Source organism: Corvus moneduloides, chromosome 12 (assembly GCF_009650955.1).
Source record: "Corvus moneduloides isolate bCorMon1 chromosome 12, bCorMon1.pri, whole genome shotgun sequence".
NCBI lineage: Eukaryota > Metazoa > Chordata > Aves > Passeriformes > Corvidae > Corvus > Corvus moneduloides.
Window position 1 is genome coordinate 18,455,307 of NC_045487.1, and position 18,429 is coordinate 18,473,735.

The following is an 18,429-nucleotide window of genomic DNA, read 5'->3' on the forward strand; positions in this document are numbered from 1 at the left end:
TGACATCATAATTTCAACTACAAAACATTTTTATCCGGGGTAATTTTGTCAGTAATGAATTTGCTGCATATGGAAATGAAGGATTAGTGGGATTGGCTGGAGTCAGGAACCATAATACAACTCAGAGCATCTCCACTCTGACCTACGTTTCCTCTGCTAGATTATAAAATCTGATCTATTTTCAGTTTGATGTGGTGACCATAAAATGTATTTTATAGACAAACTTGGCCTCTGGGTCTCAAGCAAAGAATACACTCTTATTTACTCCTCTCTAGAAATATACCCATTAATTTTTCAAAACTTGTGTTTTACTACTTTAAAGAGAATAAATATATGCCCTGCACTGGCTCCTTTATGAATTGCTTATGTATGTACAAGTGTCAAGCACTAGGCAACAGCATTACTTTGATCAGTCAGGAATAACAGAGATTTTGTTTGGAAGCTCTGATGATAATTACCCTCCCTTCAGATGTGCACAGATATAAAGTGTGCCTCAACAGAACAGATTTTACTGAAATCCTGTGTCTGGATTTTGTTGCCTTTTGTACTTCTGGCACTCTTGGATTCATTATTTAAACCAGTTCAACTGAGTTTTACTTTTCAGAAAACAGTCAAGTTTCCTTCAAACATTAAAGTTTGCTAATCAAAACTAATCCTTTAGAAGCTGAAACAGCTTTTGCCCTGTGCAGGGAAATAAAAAATGAGCATTGAATCAGAATATAATGAAATAAATTGAATAAATATGTATAATGGCCAAACCTGTCTTTGTTTGTTTGTTTGTTTACCTACCTCCTCTGTCTCCCTCAGCCTCTGGCAAGTTAAGGTCACTGATGTCATTATGTTGTGATCAATTGAATTTTGACACTCACCCAGGCCTGAGGTTTTTTGCTTACAAATTTCTTACATCTCACCATCAATCTGAATGCAAAGCTCTACTCTGTTTCATGAATAGCAAATTGGCAAAGGGATCAAGATATCCAGATGCTGAGATACCCAATCCAGGTACGTTCCACAGCACAAATCCCCGTTTCGTTTCCTGCACCAGGCAGTGATTTGATTCCAGTGGGAATCTAGCCCATGTCTCTTGTGATCCATAATTTACAAAAGCTGGCAATCACAGTAGTGAACAAATACAAGCAGCCTAACAATTTGTGCTGTCTCAGCTAACTTGAGGTTTCTCTAAACCAAGGAGATCTGCCAATTCCATTTAGTGAGTGTTTGGCAGTGGTTTTATCCTCTTCCTGGGAGATAAAATGGCAGTGGATTCTTCCTGTTGGGTATTATTACATAACTTAAAATCTGCATTCAAGAAAATTCAAGTGAGTTAACAATCCTTGCATCTCAGCTGTATGTTTTTGCCTTCCTCCCCTAAATCTTGGAGAAAAACTCTGACAAAGTTGACGAAAATGCTGTTACATGACATTGCATAGGCCATTAGCTCTACTTTGTCATTTCTTTGGATTCTGGTAGAATGGGAATCTTCACACAAACCTCTGTTGTCTCTGAGTGTAAAATTTGGATTATGAATAATTTCAGGTGGTAAACTGAAGATAAATCTTGGTCCATTGGCCGAGTCATCCTTGTCATCAGCACTAATTGTAATAAATTGCTGTAAAAGAAAAGCACTCGGTAAACAAACAGCTCCTTCTCTGGGTACATCACATACAGACAGCATTCTGAGACAGCCCTTGAATATAAAGAATTGAAAAATAGCATAACTCCCCTCAAATACAAATATATGCAATTGCAAACACAGAGCAGACTCCAAACTACAGCAGGCAATCCTGATTTGCTATGCATTTAACCACCCCAGGATTACAGCTGTAAAAGCACACACCTTCTACAGTCTTATATACAAATATGTGCTAATGAGAACTCAGCAGAATAAATAAAAGTCTGCAGAAAACTCAGCAGCGGAGAAAGTCCTTTTCAAACAGCTGCACTGACTGCAAAGGCACAGGTCATGTGCAGAGCTGTATTTCTGTATGATCATAACCCCTCTTCCTCACAGATTGCCAGGAATGAATCTGTTGGCTAAATTCTACAAGCACTGTACTGGGACTCTTCCCATAAGACACTGAGTATTTCTGTAATATCCAAACCAGTCCAACAACTGGGAAAGCTGCCCCGAACCAGCTCCATTGACCCTGTGCTGGTGGGTACTCCCAGCCAACACCAATCCCACTCAGTGCACAAAGCACTGGATAACTGCTGGTAGCAGTTCAGAGATAAAGTGCCTTCCTGGGTCCTTGAGGCTTTCTGGCCAAAACCTCTAAACAAATGTTCATTTACTACTTCTCGTTGGAGCTGACAAGACAAAACTGGGCTAACGCCCTGAGGGAAGAGAAGTGTGTGCAGGGAGGGTGGGGAACAGGGACAGTGGTGGGAACAGGGAAGGTGGCGGGTAGAGGAGGGTGGTGGGCATAGCGAGGTAGTGGGAACAGGGAGCTCAGTGAGCACAGAGAAGGTGCTGGAAACAGGGAGGGTGGTGGGAACAGGAAATGTGGTGGGAACAGGGAGGTGGTGGGAACAGAAGAAGGTGATGGGCACAGAGAAAGTAGTGGTCAGGGAAGTGGTGGACAGAGGAGGGTGGTGCACAGAGGAAGGTTGTGCGCAGAGGAAGGATGGTGAGCAGAGGGAAGGTGGTAGGAACAGAGAAGGTAGTGGGCAGAGGAGGATGGTGCGCAGAGGAAGGTGGTAGGCACAGGAAGGGTGGTGGGAACAGGAAGGTGGTGGGCACAGGGAAGGTTGTGGGCACAGAGCAGTGGTGGGCACAGGAGGTGGTGGGTGGCCCATACCTGGTTGCTTCGGGCATTCTCACACACGAAGGCTTCGTAGGCCGCCGCAAACTTGGGAGCATTGTCATTGACATCAACAACCTTGATTGCAACGGGAACTTTGGCTTCCTGGTGCTGTTTGTCTGCGGGAGAGGCAACACCGAGATGAGACAGAAGCAGGAAAACTCCTCAAAACAAACAAATTCCCAGCTGCAACCAGGGGAAGATCAAATATGCTGAGGTATTTCTGTTGAGATTTCTTGCAGTCTATCAAACGGAGACAATTGGAGGGTTACAGAATTCGTACCACTGATTCTGAAACACCCCAGTGAAATACTCACGGACTTCAACTGCAAAGACAGAGATATTATGCCAAGCCATTTCTTCCCTATCCAAAGCCTTTATTGTCTTGATATTGCCATCTTCTGCATTAATAACAAAATATCTTTCAAGGTCGGTGTGTCGATCAATTGAATATCTAAAGAGGATTGAAAGTCAGTAATTAGAGAAAGGAAGGACTTAGGAGTTTCATGCATCCAGATTTGTTCTATATAATTATTATTTCTCAATAATTGTAAGTAGTACACCTATTGCTGCCCTCAATATCATTGTCAAAGGGATGATATGTGCTCTTTTAAAAGGAGAATAACCTGGTTGGTTTCTACATTTAGAAAAACAGTACATCAGAATGTTTGTAATAAGTGAAAATTGCTGCTCTTTGAAGTCTCTATATCAAAGCCCTAATATACTCTTTATTTTCTTCTCTTATAAAACATGATAAAAATATCTACTGAGATATTTTTTCTCTTCTGTTTCACATTAATCATGGTGATCTTTTAAGTCTTCCAATCTTTGGTTTACTCAGAATATTAATTGATCATATAAATTTATCAAATATTACCCACTCTGCACATTTGTACAGCTTTATACAGCTCTGGCTTTCATAACTTCATGTTGAAATTCTTTGAAATGTTAAGTATACACACAAAAGAGCTCTTCATAATTTAAAGTTACACTGAGAACATAACAAATAAAATTAAATTAATAGAAGGTATTATAAGAATTTTTCCTGGGAGGGTGGGCAGGCCCTGGCACAGGGTGCCCAGAGCAGCTGGGGCTGCCCCTGGATCCCTGGCAGTGTCCAAGGCCAGGCTGGCCATTGGGGCTTGGAGCAGCCTGGGACAGTGGAAGGTGTCCCTGCTCATGGCAGGGGTGGCACTGGATGGGCTTTAATGTCCCTCCCAGTAAGCCCAAACCATTCCACGATTCTGTGATTCCAAGAGAATCCAACACAACTGCAGAAAGCAGGTGTCTGTATGGGCTTGTCTTTAACAATTACCACTTAACAATTACCCAACACAATCTCTAATCTACAGTTTAGAGTTCTATATTTTGAGAAAAATCTACACTGTGATAACAGCATAAGATATTTGTGGAAAATTTAATTTAGAGTGCAGTCTACCAAAGATGCCCTGAAGTATATTTTAATTAGACATAGCTACGGTGTGATACAGGCTTTGAGAAACTGGCAGCTTATGGAACAAAGGCATAAAAACAATGCTGGATGGTTAAAGTTTCAATATTCTGGGTGTCTGTAGATCTGTCACAGTGTCTTCAGAACTTGCCTAACAATTCCAAAAGCTAATGCTCAGAAGGAAACAGGAAATGCAGCAAACCTTATAGCACTGTTGGCAGCATCAGGGTCTTTGGCATGTACTTTTCCGACCACAGTACCAGATGCTGCATTTTCCTGTACTTCAAAAATGTAACTTGGCTTCAAAAACACCGGTGGCTCATCAGCATCTTCCACCGCTATTTTCACTGTCACCGTGTCCTTGAAGGGCCCGTTGCTGATGAACTTGGGGTCAATGTGGACATTGGCTGCCTCCACCTTCAGGCTGTAGGACTTTTTGGTTTCATAATCTAAGGTCTGTGAGAAACAAGGAGACAGTGCATTCCAGAGTCAGGAAAACCAGGCTGTAAGAGCAGCAGGCAGTGCCCTAGTGCTCAATGACACCAAACAAATGTGAGCATCTGTCAACAAGCTTGGACTGGAATGTGTGTATTTAAAAACATAAAGACTCAAATGGAAGGAGCTACATTCTATGTATGGAGCAGCATAGGAAGGCACTCAAAATATCCCCACAGAGTCCTGGTCTTGCTGTTTGCTTGCTCTATCACTGAGGAAATCATCTGCACTGGGAAAATTAACCTTGTCTCCATGCAGCCTTCCAGACAGCACAAAAGTGCAAGGGGTAGGAAAGGGGCTCCCACAAGAGACCTGGCTTCATCTGTTCCAGGCTGGCAGGCATTCCATGTGGATGTGGTTTGAAGTGCTCCTGGGTGCACCATGAGCTAGCACACAGAGAATTTAAATTATTTAGGGAGTGGGGAAAACACGAAGATGGTTTGCAGTGCTTTCATTCCTGCAGTTCTCTCCAACCCCAGAACTCATAACACTTTCCAAAGGAGAGGTGGAATAATGCCCCATGGGGGAAGTCCTTTTGGGAGCCTGATCAAAGCCACAGCACCTCTGCACCTTCACTGGCATGAAATGGCTGCAGGGTTGCACCTCAAAATGATCATGCAGGTGACAACCACAATTCACAAAGTATGTTAACACCATAAACTGAGTGGAGTGACAGCTCACCCACATTTCAAAACACACAAAAAAATCCACTCCCACCTCTAGAACAGAGACAGAAATTGAACCAGGGCAGTTTTGAGCAGAGGAGACCTCTGGGTCCCATCCTGAGGGACTGCCCCAAAGGGCAGGGCAGGCCTGCCCAGAAGTTAAGTTGCCCAGGCCTTGTCCTTTGAGTTCTGATTATCTCCAAGAGAGATAAATAGCTCTAAAGATACAAAGGGCAAAATGATAATGCTTACATAATAATAAGATTTATGTTTTGTAATTTGCAATTTAAAATTAATTTGATAACGCTTTCAAGGGTCCCACTGATGGGTTGTGTGTGAAATCCCCTCTGCTGCTTTTCCCATAGCCTGTGACTCCTTCAGAACACTATTGTGGACAATGCACAGCTGAAGAATTCAAACTATAGGGCATGAGGCTTTTCAGACTGAACATAAAGCAACAGTGAATGTCTGCTACTTATCAGCACTAGGCAAAACTTCATTAACAATGAAGCCGATGGCATGGTATTTTACCGTGACTTTTTATTATGAATTCATTTAGTTTGTGCAATTAATCCACTGTACAGTATTTATGTAACTCTTCTTGGTTATTTTCTTCCATTCCAATTCAGCTAATGGGGAAATGGAATATTAAGAGTTAATCACACCTCGAGAAACGAATTAAGTGAAATTTGCATTTACTAATATTTTAGCTTAGGTGGTAATCCATTATTACCAAATATTCTGTCAGCAACAAAGAACGCTACATAGCAGTAGGCATCACTCACCTTCTTAAGCTTCACAACCCCTTCCTGAGTCTCATAATCCGTTGTGATTTCAAACATGTCCATGCCATCTCCGTCGATGATGCTGTAAGCTACCAAGCCATTTTCCCCAATGTCAGGATCTTTGGCCTTCACTCTCCCCACTTCCTCTCCCGGGACAGCCGCCTCTGACACCGACATCTGGTACACACCTGGGGAGGGAAACAGGCATTTGCCCTGAGTGAGCAGGCTGCTCTCCAGCTGTGTGTGCATTTACTCATTGAACTTGGGAGTTCCAAATTGGCAGTGATTTTTTTGCATTTTCAACCCCCCTGAAGGAATGTTCTGTTCCCTTATAAAGAGCTCAGAGGAGGAAGTCAGCTGTGAAATCTTAACCCACATGAATAATCTATAAAACATGACCTCCTCCCTGTCACCCTGCTCAGGGAGAGGCTTAAAAGGACAACCAATCACTCAGAATGCAGCAATTGTTGTGGCACCAAGGTTACCATTGATAGCAGAGGTGTTATTACAAAAATGGAAGGAAAACTCTCTCTCACATGACTCATGGCAAGACCTTCAGCTCTGTTTCTCATTTCTGCCCATTCATTCAGGAGCCATAAATTATGTACAGTGAATTGGATAAATCCTGTCTGCTGTGCTGGCTAAAGTAAAAATCTGCTGCTTTCTGTGGCTTGAATTTGGAGTGTGGATGTAGGGTAACGATGATCATTAAAATTTCACACCACAGAGAGTATGTATCAATTTGTATGTGATTTCATGCCAAACAAAAAGTGGCTTTCCCATGGCAAACTCCAGTAGGAAAACCATCCCCAAACATCCCACAGGTGTTTCCCTGAGTATTCAGGGACACCAGAGGAGATCAAAACTGTTCCTGGATAAATCCCTCTCCAAAAGTCATCCTTTAGGCACTATTGATTTCATAACCTGATCCCAAATATATAAATGTATGTCAGCATTTTCTGGCACATCATCAGTAGTAATAAATTGAGGAGAAAAAAAAAAGGCCTGATAAAATAAAATAATCTAATTTATTCCCCCTTGTAATTGCTCTTTTTTGCTCCATGAGCACCCTAGGAACATCAGGACACTTACACCAGGCAGGGACTTGGCTCATTACCCATGAAAACAATTGCCACATGTCATTGAAATAGGTCATTAGCTCCAGTCACAAAGAACCCAAAACTTAAGCACATAACTCATTAACAGCTTGAGCAATGAACATTAAAAAAAAAAAAAAAAGAAAAAGAAAGAATGAGAATAAAAATATCAATCATTTGGCTGTTTATACAGACAGGTAAAACCCTGGTTCTGAGTTACAAAGCATTCCCAGTTCAGGTTTAATCTGGGGGTGAATGATTAAGTAGAGTAACTGCTTTTGGGCATTTAAAATGTTCTTGCAAAACATTCAGCCAAGGGGCTTGAATTTGTAGAGAAAAATCCATCATTTGATGGAGTTAACAAAATATTGTATCCTGGGGTCCCAGGTTATGATCTGGAGCGAAAAGGCAGGTTTTATGGAATGCAAAACCTGATTTTTTAGGATTTAATCCTTTCCTTTTTGAAGGGTAGGTAATGCTGACACAGATTTTTACATTTAGGGACTGACTGTCACTTCAGCTCTTTCACGAGGGGCCAGGAAGCTGCAGCATTGGAAGCAGAGCTGTCAGAGGGATGGCCATGGCCAGGGCGTGTCAGGGTCAGAACTGCTGCTCAGAGGAGAAACACGGTGGGCTGGGATGGTGTCTGCACTGCACTCAAAAAACCCCAAACCCACGCAGAGATGAGCAGCAGAACAGATGTGTGGGCCCATTAATTTACTTCCACCCAGCTGTGAAGGCTGAGTCTGGTAATGTCAGCCCTGATTAATTTTATACATGAAAAATAAATTGCTCAGGTATAAAATATTGCTGTATTTGACCTCCAATAATACACTTTAACAATTAAAAAATGGAATTGTGGTAAATTTAATTTGTTTTGCCGTGGTAAATGTAAGTCTTGAGGAATACATGTGTATGTCTGTGTGCTCACATAAGTTATACAGCATGGCCCAGGAGCTTCAAAAATGAAGTGTAGGGTCAGGAATCTTTGCAATTTAATCCTGACCCTAAAAATGTCTCACTTTGCAACACAAAGTAAATAGTCCAGACACTAAATACCCACATGTTACCATTAAAAGATGAGTAACTAATACTTATTTATTCATGTGTACTGCAATAATCCATCAGTTACTGCTTCTTCAAGCCTTGGGTATGCCTGATACTTCACAAACCTGAGTCCTAGTAGGAAATGCGAGAAGGATTTTGTTGTAACTCACTCTGTGGGAACTTTGGTGGGTTGTCATTGACATCTGTAAGTGTAATTGTCACTTTGGTTGTCCCTGAGAGGCCTCCCATGTGTCCTCCCATGTCCTTTGCCTGTATCACCACGTGGTACTCCTCCTTGGCTTCTCTGTCCATGTTGGGAAGGGCAGTTCGGATAATTCCTGTGGACACAAAGGACGTATGGCACACACAGGTTTAATAACAACCTGGCTGGTGTACTTTGAGAGCATTAAACACAGCAATGTTTGCAGTGATGCTGGAGGTTCTGCTTTCCCTGGGCATTGCTGTAAGGAATGCAGCCCCAATATTCCACACAATTACAGCTGAGCACAGAAACAGCCTTTCAATCATCATAGCACATCAGAGCACACAGAAATAGCATCAACTTTCTAGTGGAGAAGCTCCAGCAAATGCCAGGAGACCAAGCTGCAGCAGAGCAGGAAGCCCTGCTCAGACACATCAGTAGCTCCACCCAGTCAGTACACTTAATTCACCCTAATGCACTCTGGTTATGAGGTCCCATGCAAATAAACTGTTTAATAATACCTGTTTGAGCCTCCACCGAGAAGTAGGGCTGACCTTCAAGGATACTGTAAACCAATTTGGCACTGTTCCCATAGGTAGGGTCATCAGCATCTGAAGCTGTTACCTGAATAACTGATGTACCTAAAAATGGAGAGCAAACACAGGAGGAAGAGTCAGAGGCAAACACATCTGGAAGGACTGTGCAGAGATGCTTTCAGTCACACAGCATAGCTATTCCTGAACTTTTTTATTTCCACGTTTGGAAGATGAAAATAAAAATTACTTGACAATTTCTATATGACAAAATATACTCATCCGATCCAAAAAGATCTGTCACCAGCTGTGATGTGGATTAATGTTCTACCCAGTGAAGATATAAAAGTCAGCAGTCACTCTGTACCATTATGGTTTTTCCCCTCAGTAGTTTAAGCCTCATATTGCTTTTGTCGTTAGACAGCCAAACAATAGTTTTCTGTTTCATTTTTCTCAGTAAGTTTCAGACAAATCATTCCTGTAGAAATCCCTGAGACAGACACAAGCTCAAACAGGAGATGAAAATGGAATAGATGGTGAGGCAGTAACTTCCCAGCTTTATTACACAGCTCTGCCACAGGAATGATCTTCGTGTTTACCCCAGAGGATTCACACTCCATAAATTCCAGGGGACTCTCACACTCCTCCCTAGGAGGAAACAGTTCTATGCTAGGAATGTCTCCCAGTTAGGAGCTGTGCAGGGTTTGATTTGGTCAGCAAATTAAATACATCAAGTGAATCACTGGCTGAGCATAAAGTAAATTTTAGTTCCCCAAATCCTTGACAATAAGAATGAAATAAAGCCAAGACGTCCTGACAGTGCAACTGCCCCACAAGGGCAGTGCCTTTCGGAGTACTCACCTACATTTGATCTCTCGGGCACATTGGCATGGTAATTCTCATGGAGAAACTCGGGCGGGTTGTCATTTATGTCTTGAACTTTGACAATGAATTCAGAAGGGGGTTCCAAAGGTCTGTTCGTGTTCCTGTCCACAGCCTGAGCTGTGAGCGTGTACTGAGCTCTCTCCTCCCGATCCAGTGTCTTGGTTGCATGGATGTTCCCTGATTTGTCATCAATAACAAAAATGATTCCTGCTCCTTCACCTGAGAGAATGTATTTAATGTTTCCATCTCCAGAATCAATATCTGAATGAAGCTACAAAAGGAGAAACAGACACACCTTAACGTGGGGGCACACATTTCCTGGATGTGCTTATGAAACAAAAAAGTGCAGGAAATTGCTATAATTTCACAGTTTTCAACAACTGTGGCTTCCACCAGGCAATAATCCACATGCAGAGACATGCTGTGACTACATGTACCCTGCATCCAGGGCAGTGCCAGCCCAGACCTTCCTCCTGCCACACGTAGGGTGCTGCTAAACCCAAAATTTCAGATTAAAGGAAGAGAATACACCAGAAGACATTTACAGCAGTTTCTTTATTCACATGAAGTTGGTAGGAGGAGTAATTTTTACAAAGATTTTGTACACGTCAATGAATCACGTTCTACTGGGTTGCATGTAAAACCTGTTAAGTGATAAATTGGATGAATTAAGTGACAAATGAGTGAGCCCTGCTGTGCCCAGGTGTGCAAGAAGGCCAGAGGGACCCTGGCTTGTAGCAAGTACAATGTGGCCAGCAGGGCCAGTCCAGTGCCCATGCCCTGTACTGGGGGCACTGGTGAGGCCACACCTCAAGGGCTGTGTCCAGGTCTGGGCCCCTCAATCCAGGACAAGAGACCTTGAGGGGCTGGAGCATGTCCAGGGCAGGGAATGGAGCTGGGAAGGGGCTGGAGCCCCAGGAGAGGCTGAGGGAGCTGGGAAAGGGGCTCAGGCTGGAGCAAAGGAGGCTCAGGGGGGACCTTGTGGCTCTGCACAAGTCCCTGACAGGAGGGGGCAGCCGGGGGGGTCGGGCTCTGCTCGCAGGGAACAGGGACAGGAGGAGAGGGAACGGCCTCAGGCTGGGCCAGGGGAGGCTCAGGGTGGACAGCAGCAGGAATTTCCCCATGGAAAGGGTGCTCAGGCCTTGGCAGGGGCTGCCCAGGGAGGTTTGGAGTGGCCATCCCTGGAGGTGTCCAAGGAAGGGCTGGAGGTGGCACTCAGAGCTCTGGCCTGGGGACAAGGTGGGGATGGGGCACAGCTTGGACTCCGTGGCCTTGGAGGGCTTTTCCAACCTCAGTGATCCTGGGATTCTGGGATTCCATGATTGCCAACTGGCTTTTAATTGCACTCTCTCTAATATAAAAGAAGCAACAAATGCTTGCTAAGCATTCTTAATTCCACAACCAGTGCACACTTCAGTTTGATGAATGAGGGAAACACTGAACCAAATTACAGATTTATTGATTTTATATTGACAGCTACAAATTGCACCATTTTAAACCAGAATACCCAGCATGGTAATTGCTGACATTGATCCTGTTTCTCCACTTGTTTTGTGCTGGGGTTAAGTCAACACAGTTCTGCTGCCCATTTAGAAAAATATACAAATATACAAAGGTTTATTTATCTACTGGTTATATTTTGCTACTGTTAGAGAGTAGCAGAATAGAAAAATCAGTCCAGGATGTCTGTACATATACACGTGCACACAAATATTTACCTCCCTCTCTACATAGCCCTTGATATATTTAATTTTACTGATAATTTGAAAATGAAAGGGTAAAGAAATATCTATTTTATTGAGCTTCTGGGTTAGACATTACGTTTTTAATTGCTGTTTTTAAAGACATGAGAATGATATTCTTGAGACATATTTTTGCTCAAGTTGTTGGTGTGGTTTTTACTCTTTTGCTGGGTAACAGCCTGCACACCTTCTTTCAAGGACTGCTGATGTCAATGGAAATATTTGTATTGACTTAGGTAGTATTTTGCTTAGCACCTAAACTGAGCTACAAGAAAATGAAGCAGCAGCTTATGCAGCACAAAGGCAGCAGCAAAAAAACCCAAAACCCAAAACAAAACACAAACCCCCTTAAAAATAATGAAAACTAAGAATATTAATCAATGGCTGAAAAAGAAATTCTTCCTTACCCTTCCTACTAGCACAGGATCTGGTCCCGTGTACTCTTCTATAACAAAGAACTGATTCCACACCCAGCCTCTTTTGGAGCGATGCAGGACTTGTCCTTCCTTGCCCTTTTCATGGTGCCCGTGGAGTGAGGGCCGGGAGTGGTTGAGCTTCTCTGTGCTCAGGCCGTGGCTGTAGCACAGCACTCCCAGGCAGAGCAGAGCAGCGTGTAAACAATGGTCCTTCTTCATTTTTGGTTATTGTGTAGGCACAGGAGTATCCGAGAATCTCCCCCTTCCACCTTGGAAATCAGAAAGTTTGGGGCTACCGAGGAGTTTCAGACCAACTGTTGTGCACATACGGTGCCACCACACATTAAACACATCACCTTAATGCTCTGCAGCTTCCCAACTCAATTCCTGAAAGAAAGGAAAATGGAAAATGTTGTCAATTCTTGGAGGATTCCGTAGGGTTTCTTATTTAGCAAAACAAAACTAGGACTTCCATGGTAAATGTCAAGATAAGAAGATTAAAATAAATATATCAGTACTGATGAAATACTGAGTAATGAGCAGATTTGGTGTTTTGCTACGTGGAGCTGCCACCTTGCAGAATCTCCTGGCTGTCTGGTTTGGACACTTGGTGGCTGGAAGTTAAGGACAGGAATCACATTCTCTCATGATCCTTTCAAATAGATTTAGCCCAAGATGCAAGGTAACTGTAGAAATACCTAATTTATACCTAATCCCTCTTTGGAGCTTAGATACAAGTCTCAGATATAAGCTGCTAAGCCAGAGGTCCAGATATAAGGGAGATACCGAGACTTATCAGGAGTGCAATATTTCTGCACCAGCCCTTTCATGATCAACAGATCCTCATGCTGAACATAACCACCTCTGTTTCTCCTGGGCAGGAGCAGGAGCTGACAGAGTTCCACGGAGCTCCAGTTTGGGTTTAGACCCTGGAAGCACCCCTGAGGATCACAGCAGCATCAGCACTGATTGCCAAGTGTGCTGCTCTGGGCTGGGCACAATAAATGCCACAAACCAATAAAAATGCATTCAGATATTTCTGATAATACAATTGATTTAACTATTCATTTCTATTCCCCCTGGGCATTAACTTACCAGGATTGATTTCCTACTTCCTAATACTTCTTAAAACACTAGGTCAGAATTAATATTTGAGGGGGAAATTGCTTAATACAGTGAAACCTGAGCTAAGCAATCCTTCACAAAGGCCATTTTCACTTATCCCTGGGGTTCCCAACATGTTCTCCTTGAAACTCTACACAGCAACAAATTTTACAAGGTCCCTACGATGTTTATTTTAGTTTTTGGTGTGGTTCACTTTAATCTTCTGTAAATTACTGATAAAAATCTTGATGTTATGTTTATACAGGCAAATGTATAAATACGTGCTACCATCAGCTGCAAAAGAGAACGATTTTTTAATGAGAAATGAGGAGGTCTTATTTGCATCAGAGAAAATGTAAATATAGGCAAAAGCTTGAACCTACAGCACATTCTGTAACTCAAGCCACAGACAAACATCTCAAACATCCCAAACTCACTCATTTGGGGTTGTCTTTCTCACATCCTGGGCAGTCATGTCCTCCTTCCACATCCTTTTTACAGTTACATAAAAATACATTGGCTGAGAGGGGATCATGAATAAGGAATGAAATATTTGGGTTTATTTCCTCAAAAAAGATCAGTTTTCAATTTTCTTTCATTGAAAACTGAAATTACCTCAATTACAGCACCAAACTAGCTCCAGCATCATGAGTTAAATGACATTCTCACACATAGATGCAAACATAGGCTGGCTTTCCCAAGCATATTTATTAAATAGATTTGTTGTATCCATTTAACTTCTTCCTATTGTTACATGATGGCACATCACAGATTACTCACACCAGCATGGAAGACATGAAAAGGAGAACAATCCCTATGATTTTTCTGAGAAAAATGTTTTTATTTTGGCACAATGTGTGTGTGTGGAGCATTAGGTCTGTGGTTTCTATTTCATGTCTCCATCTTGTTGAGGGGCAAAAACAATGTAAGACTTAAAGGAGCTGAAAACTGAAATTTCAACTAATTTGGACACTTCTTTTTCCACTCAGCTTTGCATAGGAAAAAAAGAAAAGCTATGGGATCTGTGCTATAGGGATCACTCATGTGCAGCAGTTAGAGGGGATTGGGCTCCTGGAATGTTTACAGAGCCTACATACTCCAAACATGGAACAGGAAGATATTCCTGGACAGCTGTGCCTTTCTAAACCTGATGGGGGGAAAAAAAAAAAATCTGTAAAAAAACTGCTTATGTTAATAGATTTGGGGTGCATTTGAAAATTAAACTCACTGATAGCCATTCATCATTAGCATCACATAATGATGTCAGCCACCAAAATAAATAAACAAATACCCGCACTCTTCCCCAACTCCTCAATGCTGTTATGTAAACCAGTAAACACTTTATAAAGCTGCTTAACCAGAATGATAGAGCCAAGCTGATACAGACACTGCTTATTATCAGCTATTCAAGCGTGAAGTGCTGGAAACAGAATGTTAATCACAGATCCATGCTTAACTTACTAATAAGGATTAAAAGCAAAAATTGTTTGCTAGCTTTTGTTTTATCCTCTACATGCGCATGTACAGAGACAAAGCAATAAGGTTCTGCATTTCCAAGCTAAAAAAATGTATTATCTCTCATCCACCACTTCAGAGAATCCCAGAATCTCAGCATGGTTTGGGCTGGAATGGACTTTAAAGCCCACCCAGTGTCACCCCTGCCATGGGCAGGGACACCTTCCACTGTCCCAAGCTGCTCCAAGCCCCAATGTCCAGCCTGGCCTTGGACACTGTCAGGGATCCAGGGGCAGCCCCAGCTGCTCTGGGCACCCTGTGCCAGGGCCTGCCCACCCTCCCAGGGAACAATTCCTGCCCAATCTCCCATCCAGCCCTGCCCTCTGGCACTGGGAAGCCATTCCCTGTGTCCTGTCCCTGCAGCCCTTGGCAATTGTCTCTCTCCAGCTTTCCTGCAGCTCCTTCAGGCCCTGCAAGGCCACACTGAGGTCACCCCAAAGCTTCTCCTCTGCAGGCTGAACAATGCCAGCTCTGGCAGCCTTTCCTCCCAGCAGAGCTGCTCCATCCCTCTGCTCATGCTGCTGCCTCCTCTGGGCTCTGTGCAGCAGCTCCAGGTCCTTCCTGTGCTGGCCCCAGGGCTGGGGCAGCTCTGCAGGTGGGGTCTCAGCTGAGGGGCAGAGGGGCAGAATCCCCCCTCCCCTGCTGCCCACGCTGGGGCTCAGCCCAGGGCAGGGGGGTTTGGGCTCCCAGCGCAGGTCCCACTTGGGTTAAAAACAAATCCCTAAAGCCATTTGTAGTAATTGCTTCTGGTTTGGGTTATAAAGGGAAAGGGCTCCGTGCCAGCAGCAGTTCCAAGCAGGCTCCTTAGGAAGTGACCCACAGGTAAGACAGGCTGCCAGTAAAGCTGGGGCTGCAATAAAGTGTCCCTGGCCTCCTCATGCCCCTTCTCCCTTCCTGGAGTTCATGCTCTGCTCGCTCACATCGTGCTCATTCCAGCAGTAAAACCTCTGACTCCTATCCTCAGAAAACCTAAAATAGCATAAATCAACAGGCTTCCACTGAAGGCTGTGAAATTACTTAAATTCAAACCAGCTACAGTTTGGCAGTAGCACTAACAAAAAAAAAAATCTCTTTTTTCCTTCCTTTATTTTCCAAACAATCTACTTAAAACATTTCAAACATTTCAACATTAACTTGGCTACTGAAAGCCTGCAGTTTCCTTCTACTTCAAGCAGAAAACATGGAAAAACAGTGAAATATTTTATAAAGCAATTCCTTTTTCTCTTGGGGAAAAATATCTCATAATCCTGAGAATTTGTAATACAGATGTGAGGATGGCAATTGTTGCAGCTGCCGGGCTGCTGCTCAAGTGAGCATCTGAAAATTCAGTGTGCAGCACCTGGATTCAGGCACTGCACAGATTTGTGAGACTGATTTGCTGTGAATGTTTCCAGTCTTTTTAAAAAAATCACAATCTTTGAGGTATTTTTGTATTTCTGCCCACAGATTGTAATCCTCAACTACAGCAAAGCCAATCTCAGTGGGCAGTTGACCAAACTGCAACACTGTGCTGCTTTTGGCCAGAATAGAGTTACTTTCCCTCCTGGTAGCTGCTCCAGGGGTGTGTTTTGGATTTAGGAAGAGAAGCATGCTGATAACACACTGAAGTTTGAGTTGGTGCTGAGCAGTGCTTACACTGAGTCAGGACTTTTCAGCTTCTCATGTTCATGGGGAGGCACAAAGGGCTGGGAGTGGACACAGCTGGGATAGCTGACCCATACTGGCCAGAGGGGTATTCCAGACCTTTCCACACCATGCTCAGCACATAAACTGGGGGGAGCTGGCCAGAGGTCTCTCTCAGGAGCTGGCTAGGGAGAAGTCTGTGAGTGGAGAGCAACTGCAACGTGCATCACTTGTTTTGTGTATTCTATTTCTTTCCTCATTATTGTTATCACTGTTTTCTTCCTCTTCTGTCCTATTAAAGTGTCTTTATCTCAACCCATGAGTTTTCTCACATTTCCAAATCTCTCCCCCATCCCTGGGGAGGAGCAGGGAGTTAGCAGTGCCTGTGTGGTGCTCAGCTGCTGGCTGGGGTTAATCCACAACAAACACCCTGATTCTTTTCCATTACTGTTCAGAATTGCGCAACGTATCATTTTGAAATCCCCAACTTTCCTAACAACTCTGTCAAAAAAGCTGTTTCCCACTTCCTTGAGCATAGTGGATTCCAAGTTTCATAGAAACATAGAATATCCTGAGTAGGAAGGGACCCACAAGGATCATCCAGTCCAGCCCCTGTCCCTGCCCAGACACCCCACCAATCCCACCCTGGGCATCCCTGGCAGCGCTGCCCAAACGCTCCTGGAGCTCTGGCAGCCTCGGGCTGTGCCCATTCCCTGGGGAGCCTGGGCAGTGCCCAGCACCCTCTGGGGAAAGCAGAACCTTTCCCTGCTCTGCAAAGAGAGCAGAGCTCTCAGCTGCCCCGTGGAGGAAGTTTCACACTGCTCTGGCTGAACCAAGATGGACTTGTACTCAAAAAGAAGAATTCCATTAATATATTTTAACTATATACAAACAACTGTTGGCAACTTTGGCATTGAATAACAGCTTTATCAGGGATAAAGGGTGAACAAGAGTTAATCAGCCACCACACAAGGTCTGATCTCATCGGCGAGGCACATGAACACAGTGAAATCCCTGAATTTAAGTTGATCAGTTGAGGTATGCAGGACTGAGAAATATTTAAAAAGTCTAGTCCACACTCTGAAAAACAACCTGCATGGGGAGGTGTATACCAAAATGTCTGCATGGAAATATAATATGTCCCTAAAAAACTGTGAGAACAAGCCTGCTGGGCATTTCTAGCTGCACAGACAGCATGGCTGTGCTGTGTACTTGTAGTTGTTAATGCAAACCTCACCAGCTTCAATTTTAACATAAGAAAAGTCTGTTCTTCAGCTGTTAGAAAATAACACCCATCGATATTCCTAATGGAAATATGCTGTTCATTTAAGAATTCAATTAAGGACACATCTTAAAACCTGAAAAATAATATATCCCTGTCCACTTGGAAACCATACTGCAACCAGCTACTCTGCAGAGTCAGTGTGCTCCATACAGCTTCACACAGATCTGAATGACTGCTCCAAGATATTAATAGCAAAAAACAAAGAGGCAGCAGAGATGATTTCAATGACAAGAGCCGTGGCGGAAGTGAAGTCTAGCCAACTTTAAATTCCTTTCATTATTTTTATAGCAACAATAATCCCCAGCGTTCATGATGATTTCCTGTGTGCTATTAAATGACCATATGCCAAATTATAATAGACTAAACAATTTTTTCTGATTTGTCTAGGCCATAACTTCTGGATGATGCATTAAAATAGCAATTGTTCTCAGGAATACACTTGGCAGAAGGCAGCCAAGATCACAGTGTTGCAATATAATAATGGATGATTATGTTCTGAAATGTTTTGCAAAAGTATCAAGTAAATATAGCAAACTCCCAGTCTAAATGAGATTTTAGCTGTAATTAGAATTAGCTGAAAAGATGAACGATTTATTTTACCATAATTTCATCACCAGACAAGGAAATGAATAGCTTTTTAATGACAGAATAAATATTGGATCATATTAGTTCTGGAGTTGAGAGTGCCCAAGTTTTGGGCAGAGGGATGGAGCATGGGGCACAGCTGGAGGAGCCCTGGGTGGCAGGGAGGGACCCGCTGTGCCCAGGTGATGTCCCCAGCTGG

At 43.2% G+C, this 18,429-nt stretch overlaps 1 protein-coding gene across 1 annotated transcript in view; it reads right to left on the minus strand.

The window, feature by feature from the left end:
• The window catches only part of CDH11 (cadherin 11), an 81,482-nt gene that overhangs the window by 8,880 nt on the left and 54,173 nt on the right, over positions 1–18,429 (minus strand). The window contains exons 3-11 of the mRNA XM_032121489.1: positions 12,110–12,505; positions 9,937–10,231; positions 9,064–9,183; positions 8,511–8,678; positions 6,197–6,384; positions 4,454–4,707; positions 3,119–3,255; positions 2,799–2,920; positions 1,492–1,609 (exon numbers count right to left, since the gene is read on the minus strand). Coding sequence (XP_031977380.1) covers positions 1,492–1,609; positions 2,799–2,920; positions 3,119–3,255; positions 4,454–4,707; positions 6,197–6,384; positions 8,511–8,678; positions 9,064–9,183; positions 9,937–10,231; positions 12,110–12,337 — 1,630 coding nt within the window. The 5' untranslated portion in view covers positions 12,338–12,505. The remainder of the gene's footprint in view (positions 1–1,491; positions 1,610–2,798; positions 2,921–3,118; positions 3,256–4,453; positions 4,708–6,196; positions 6,385–8,510; positions 8,679–9,063; positions 9,184–9,936; positions 10,232–12,109; positions 12,506–18,429) is intronic.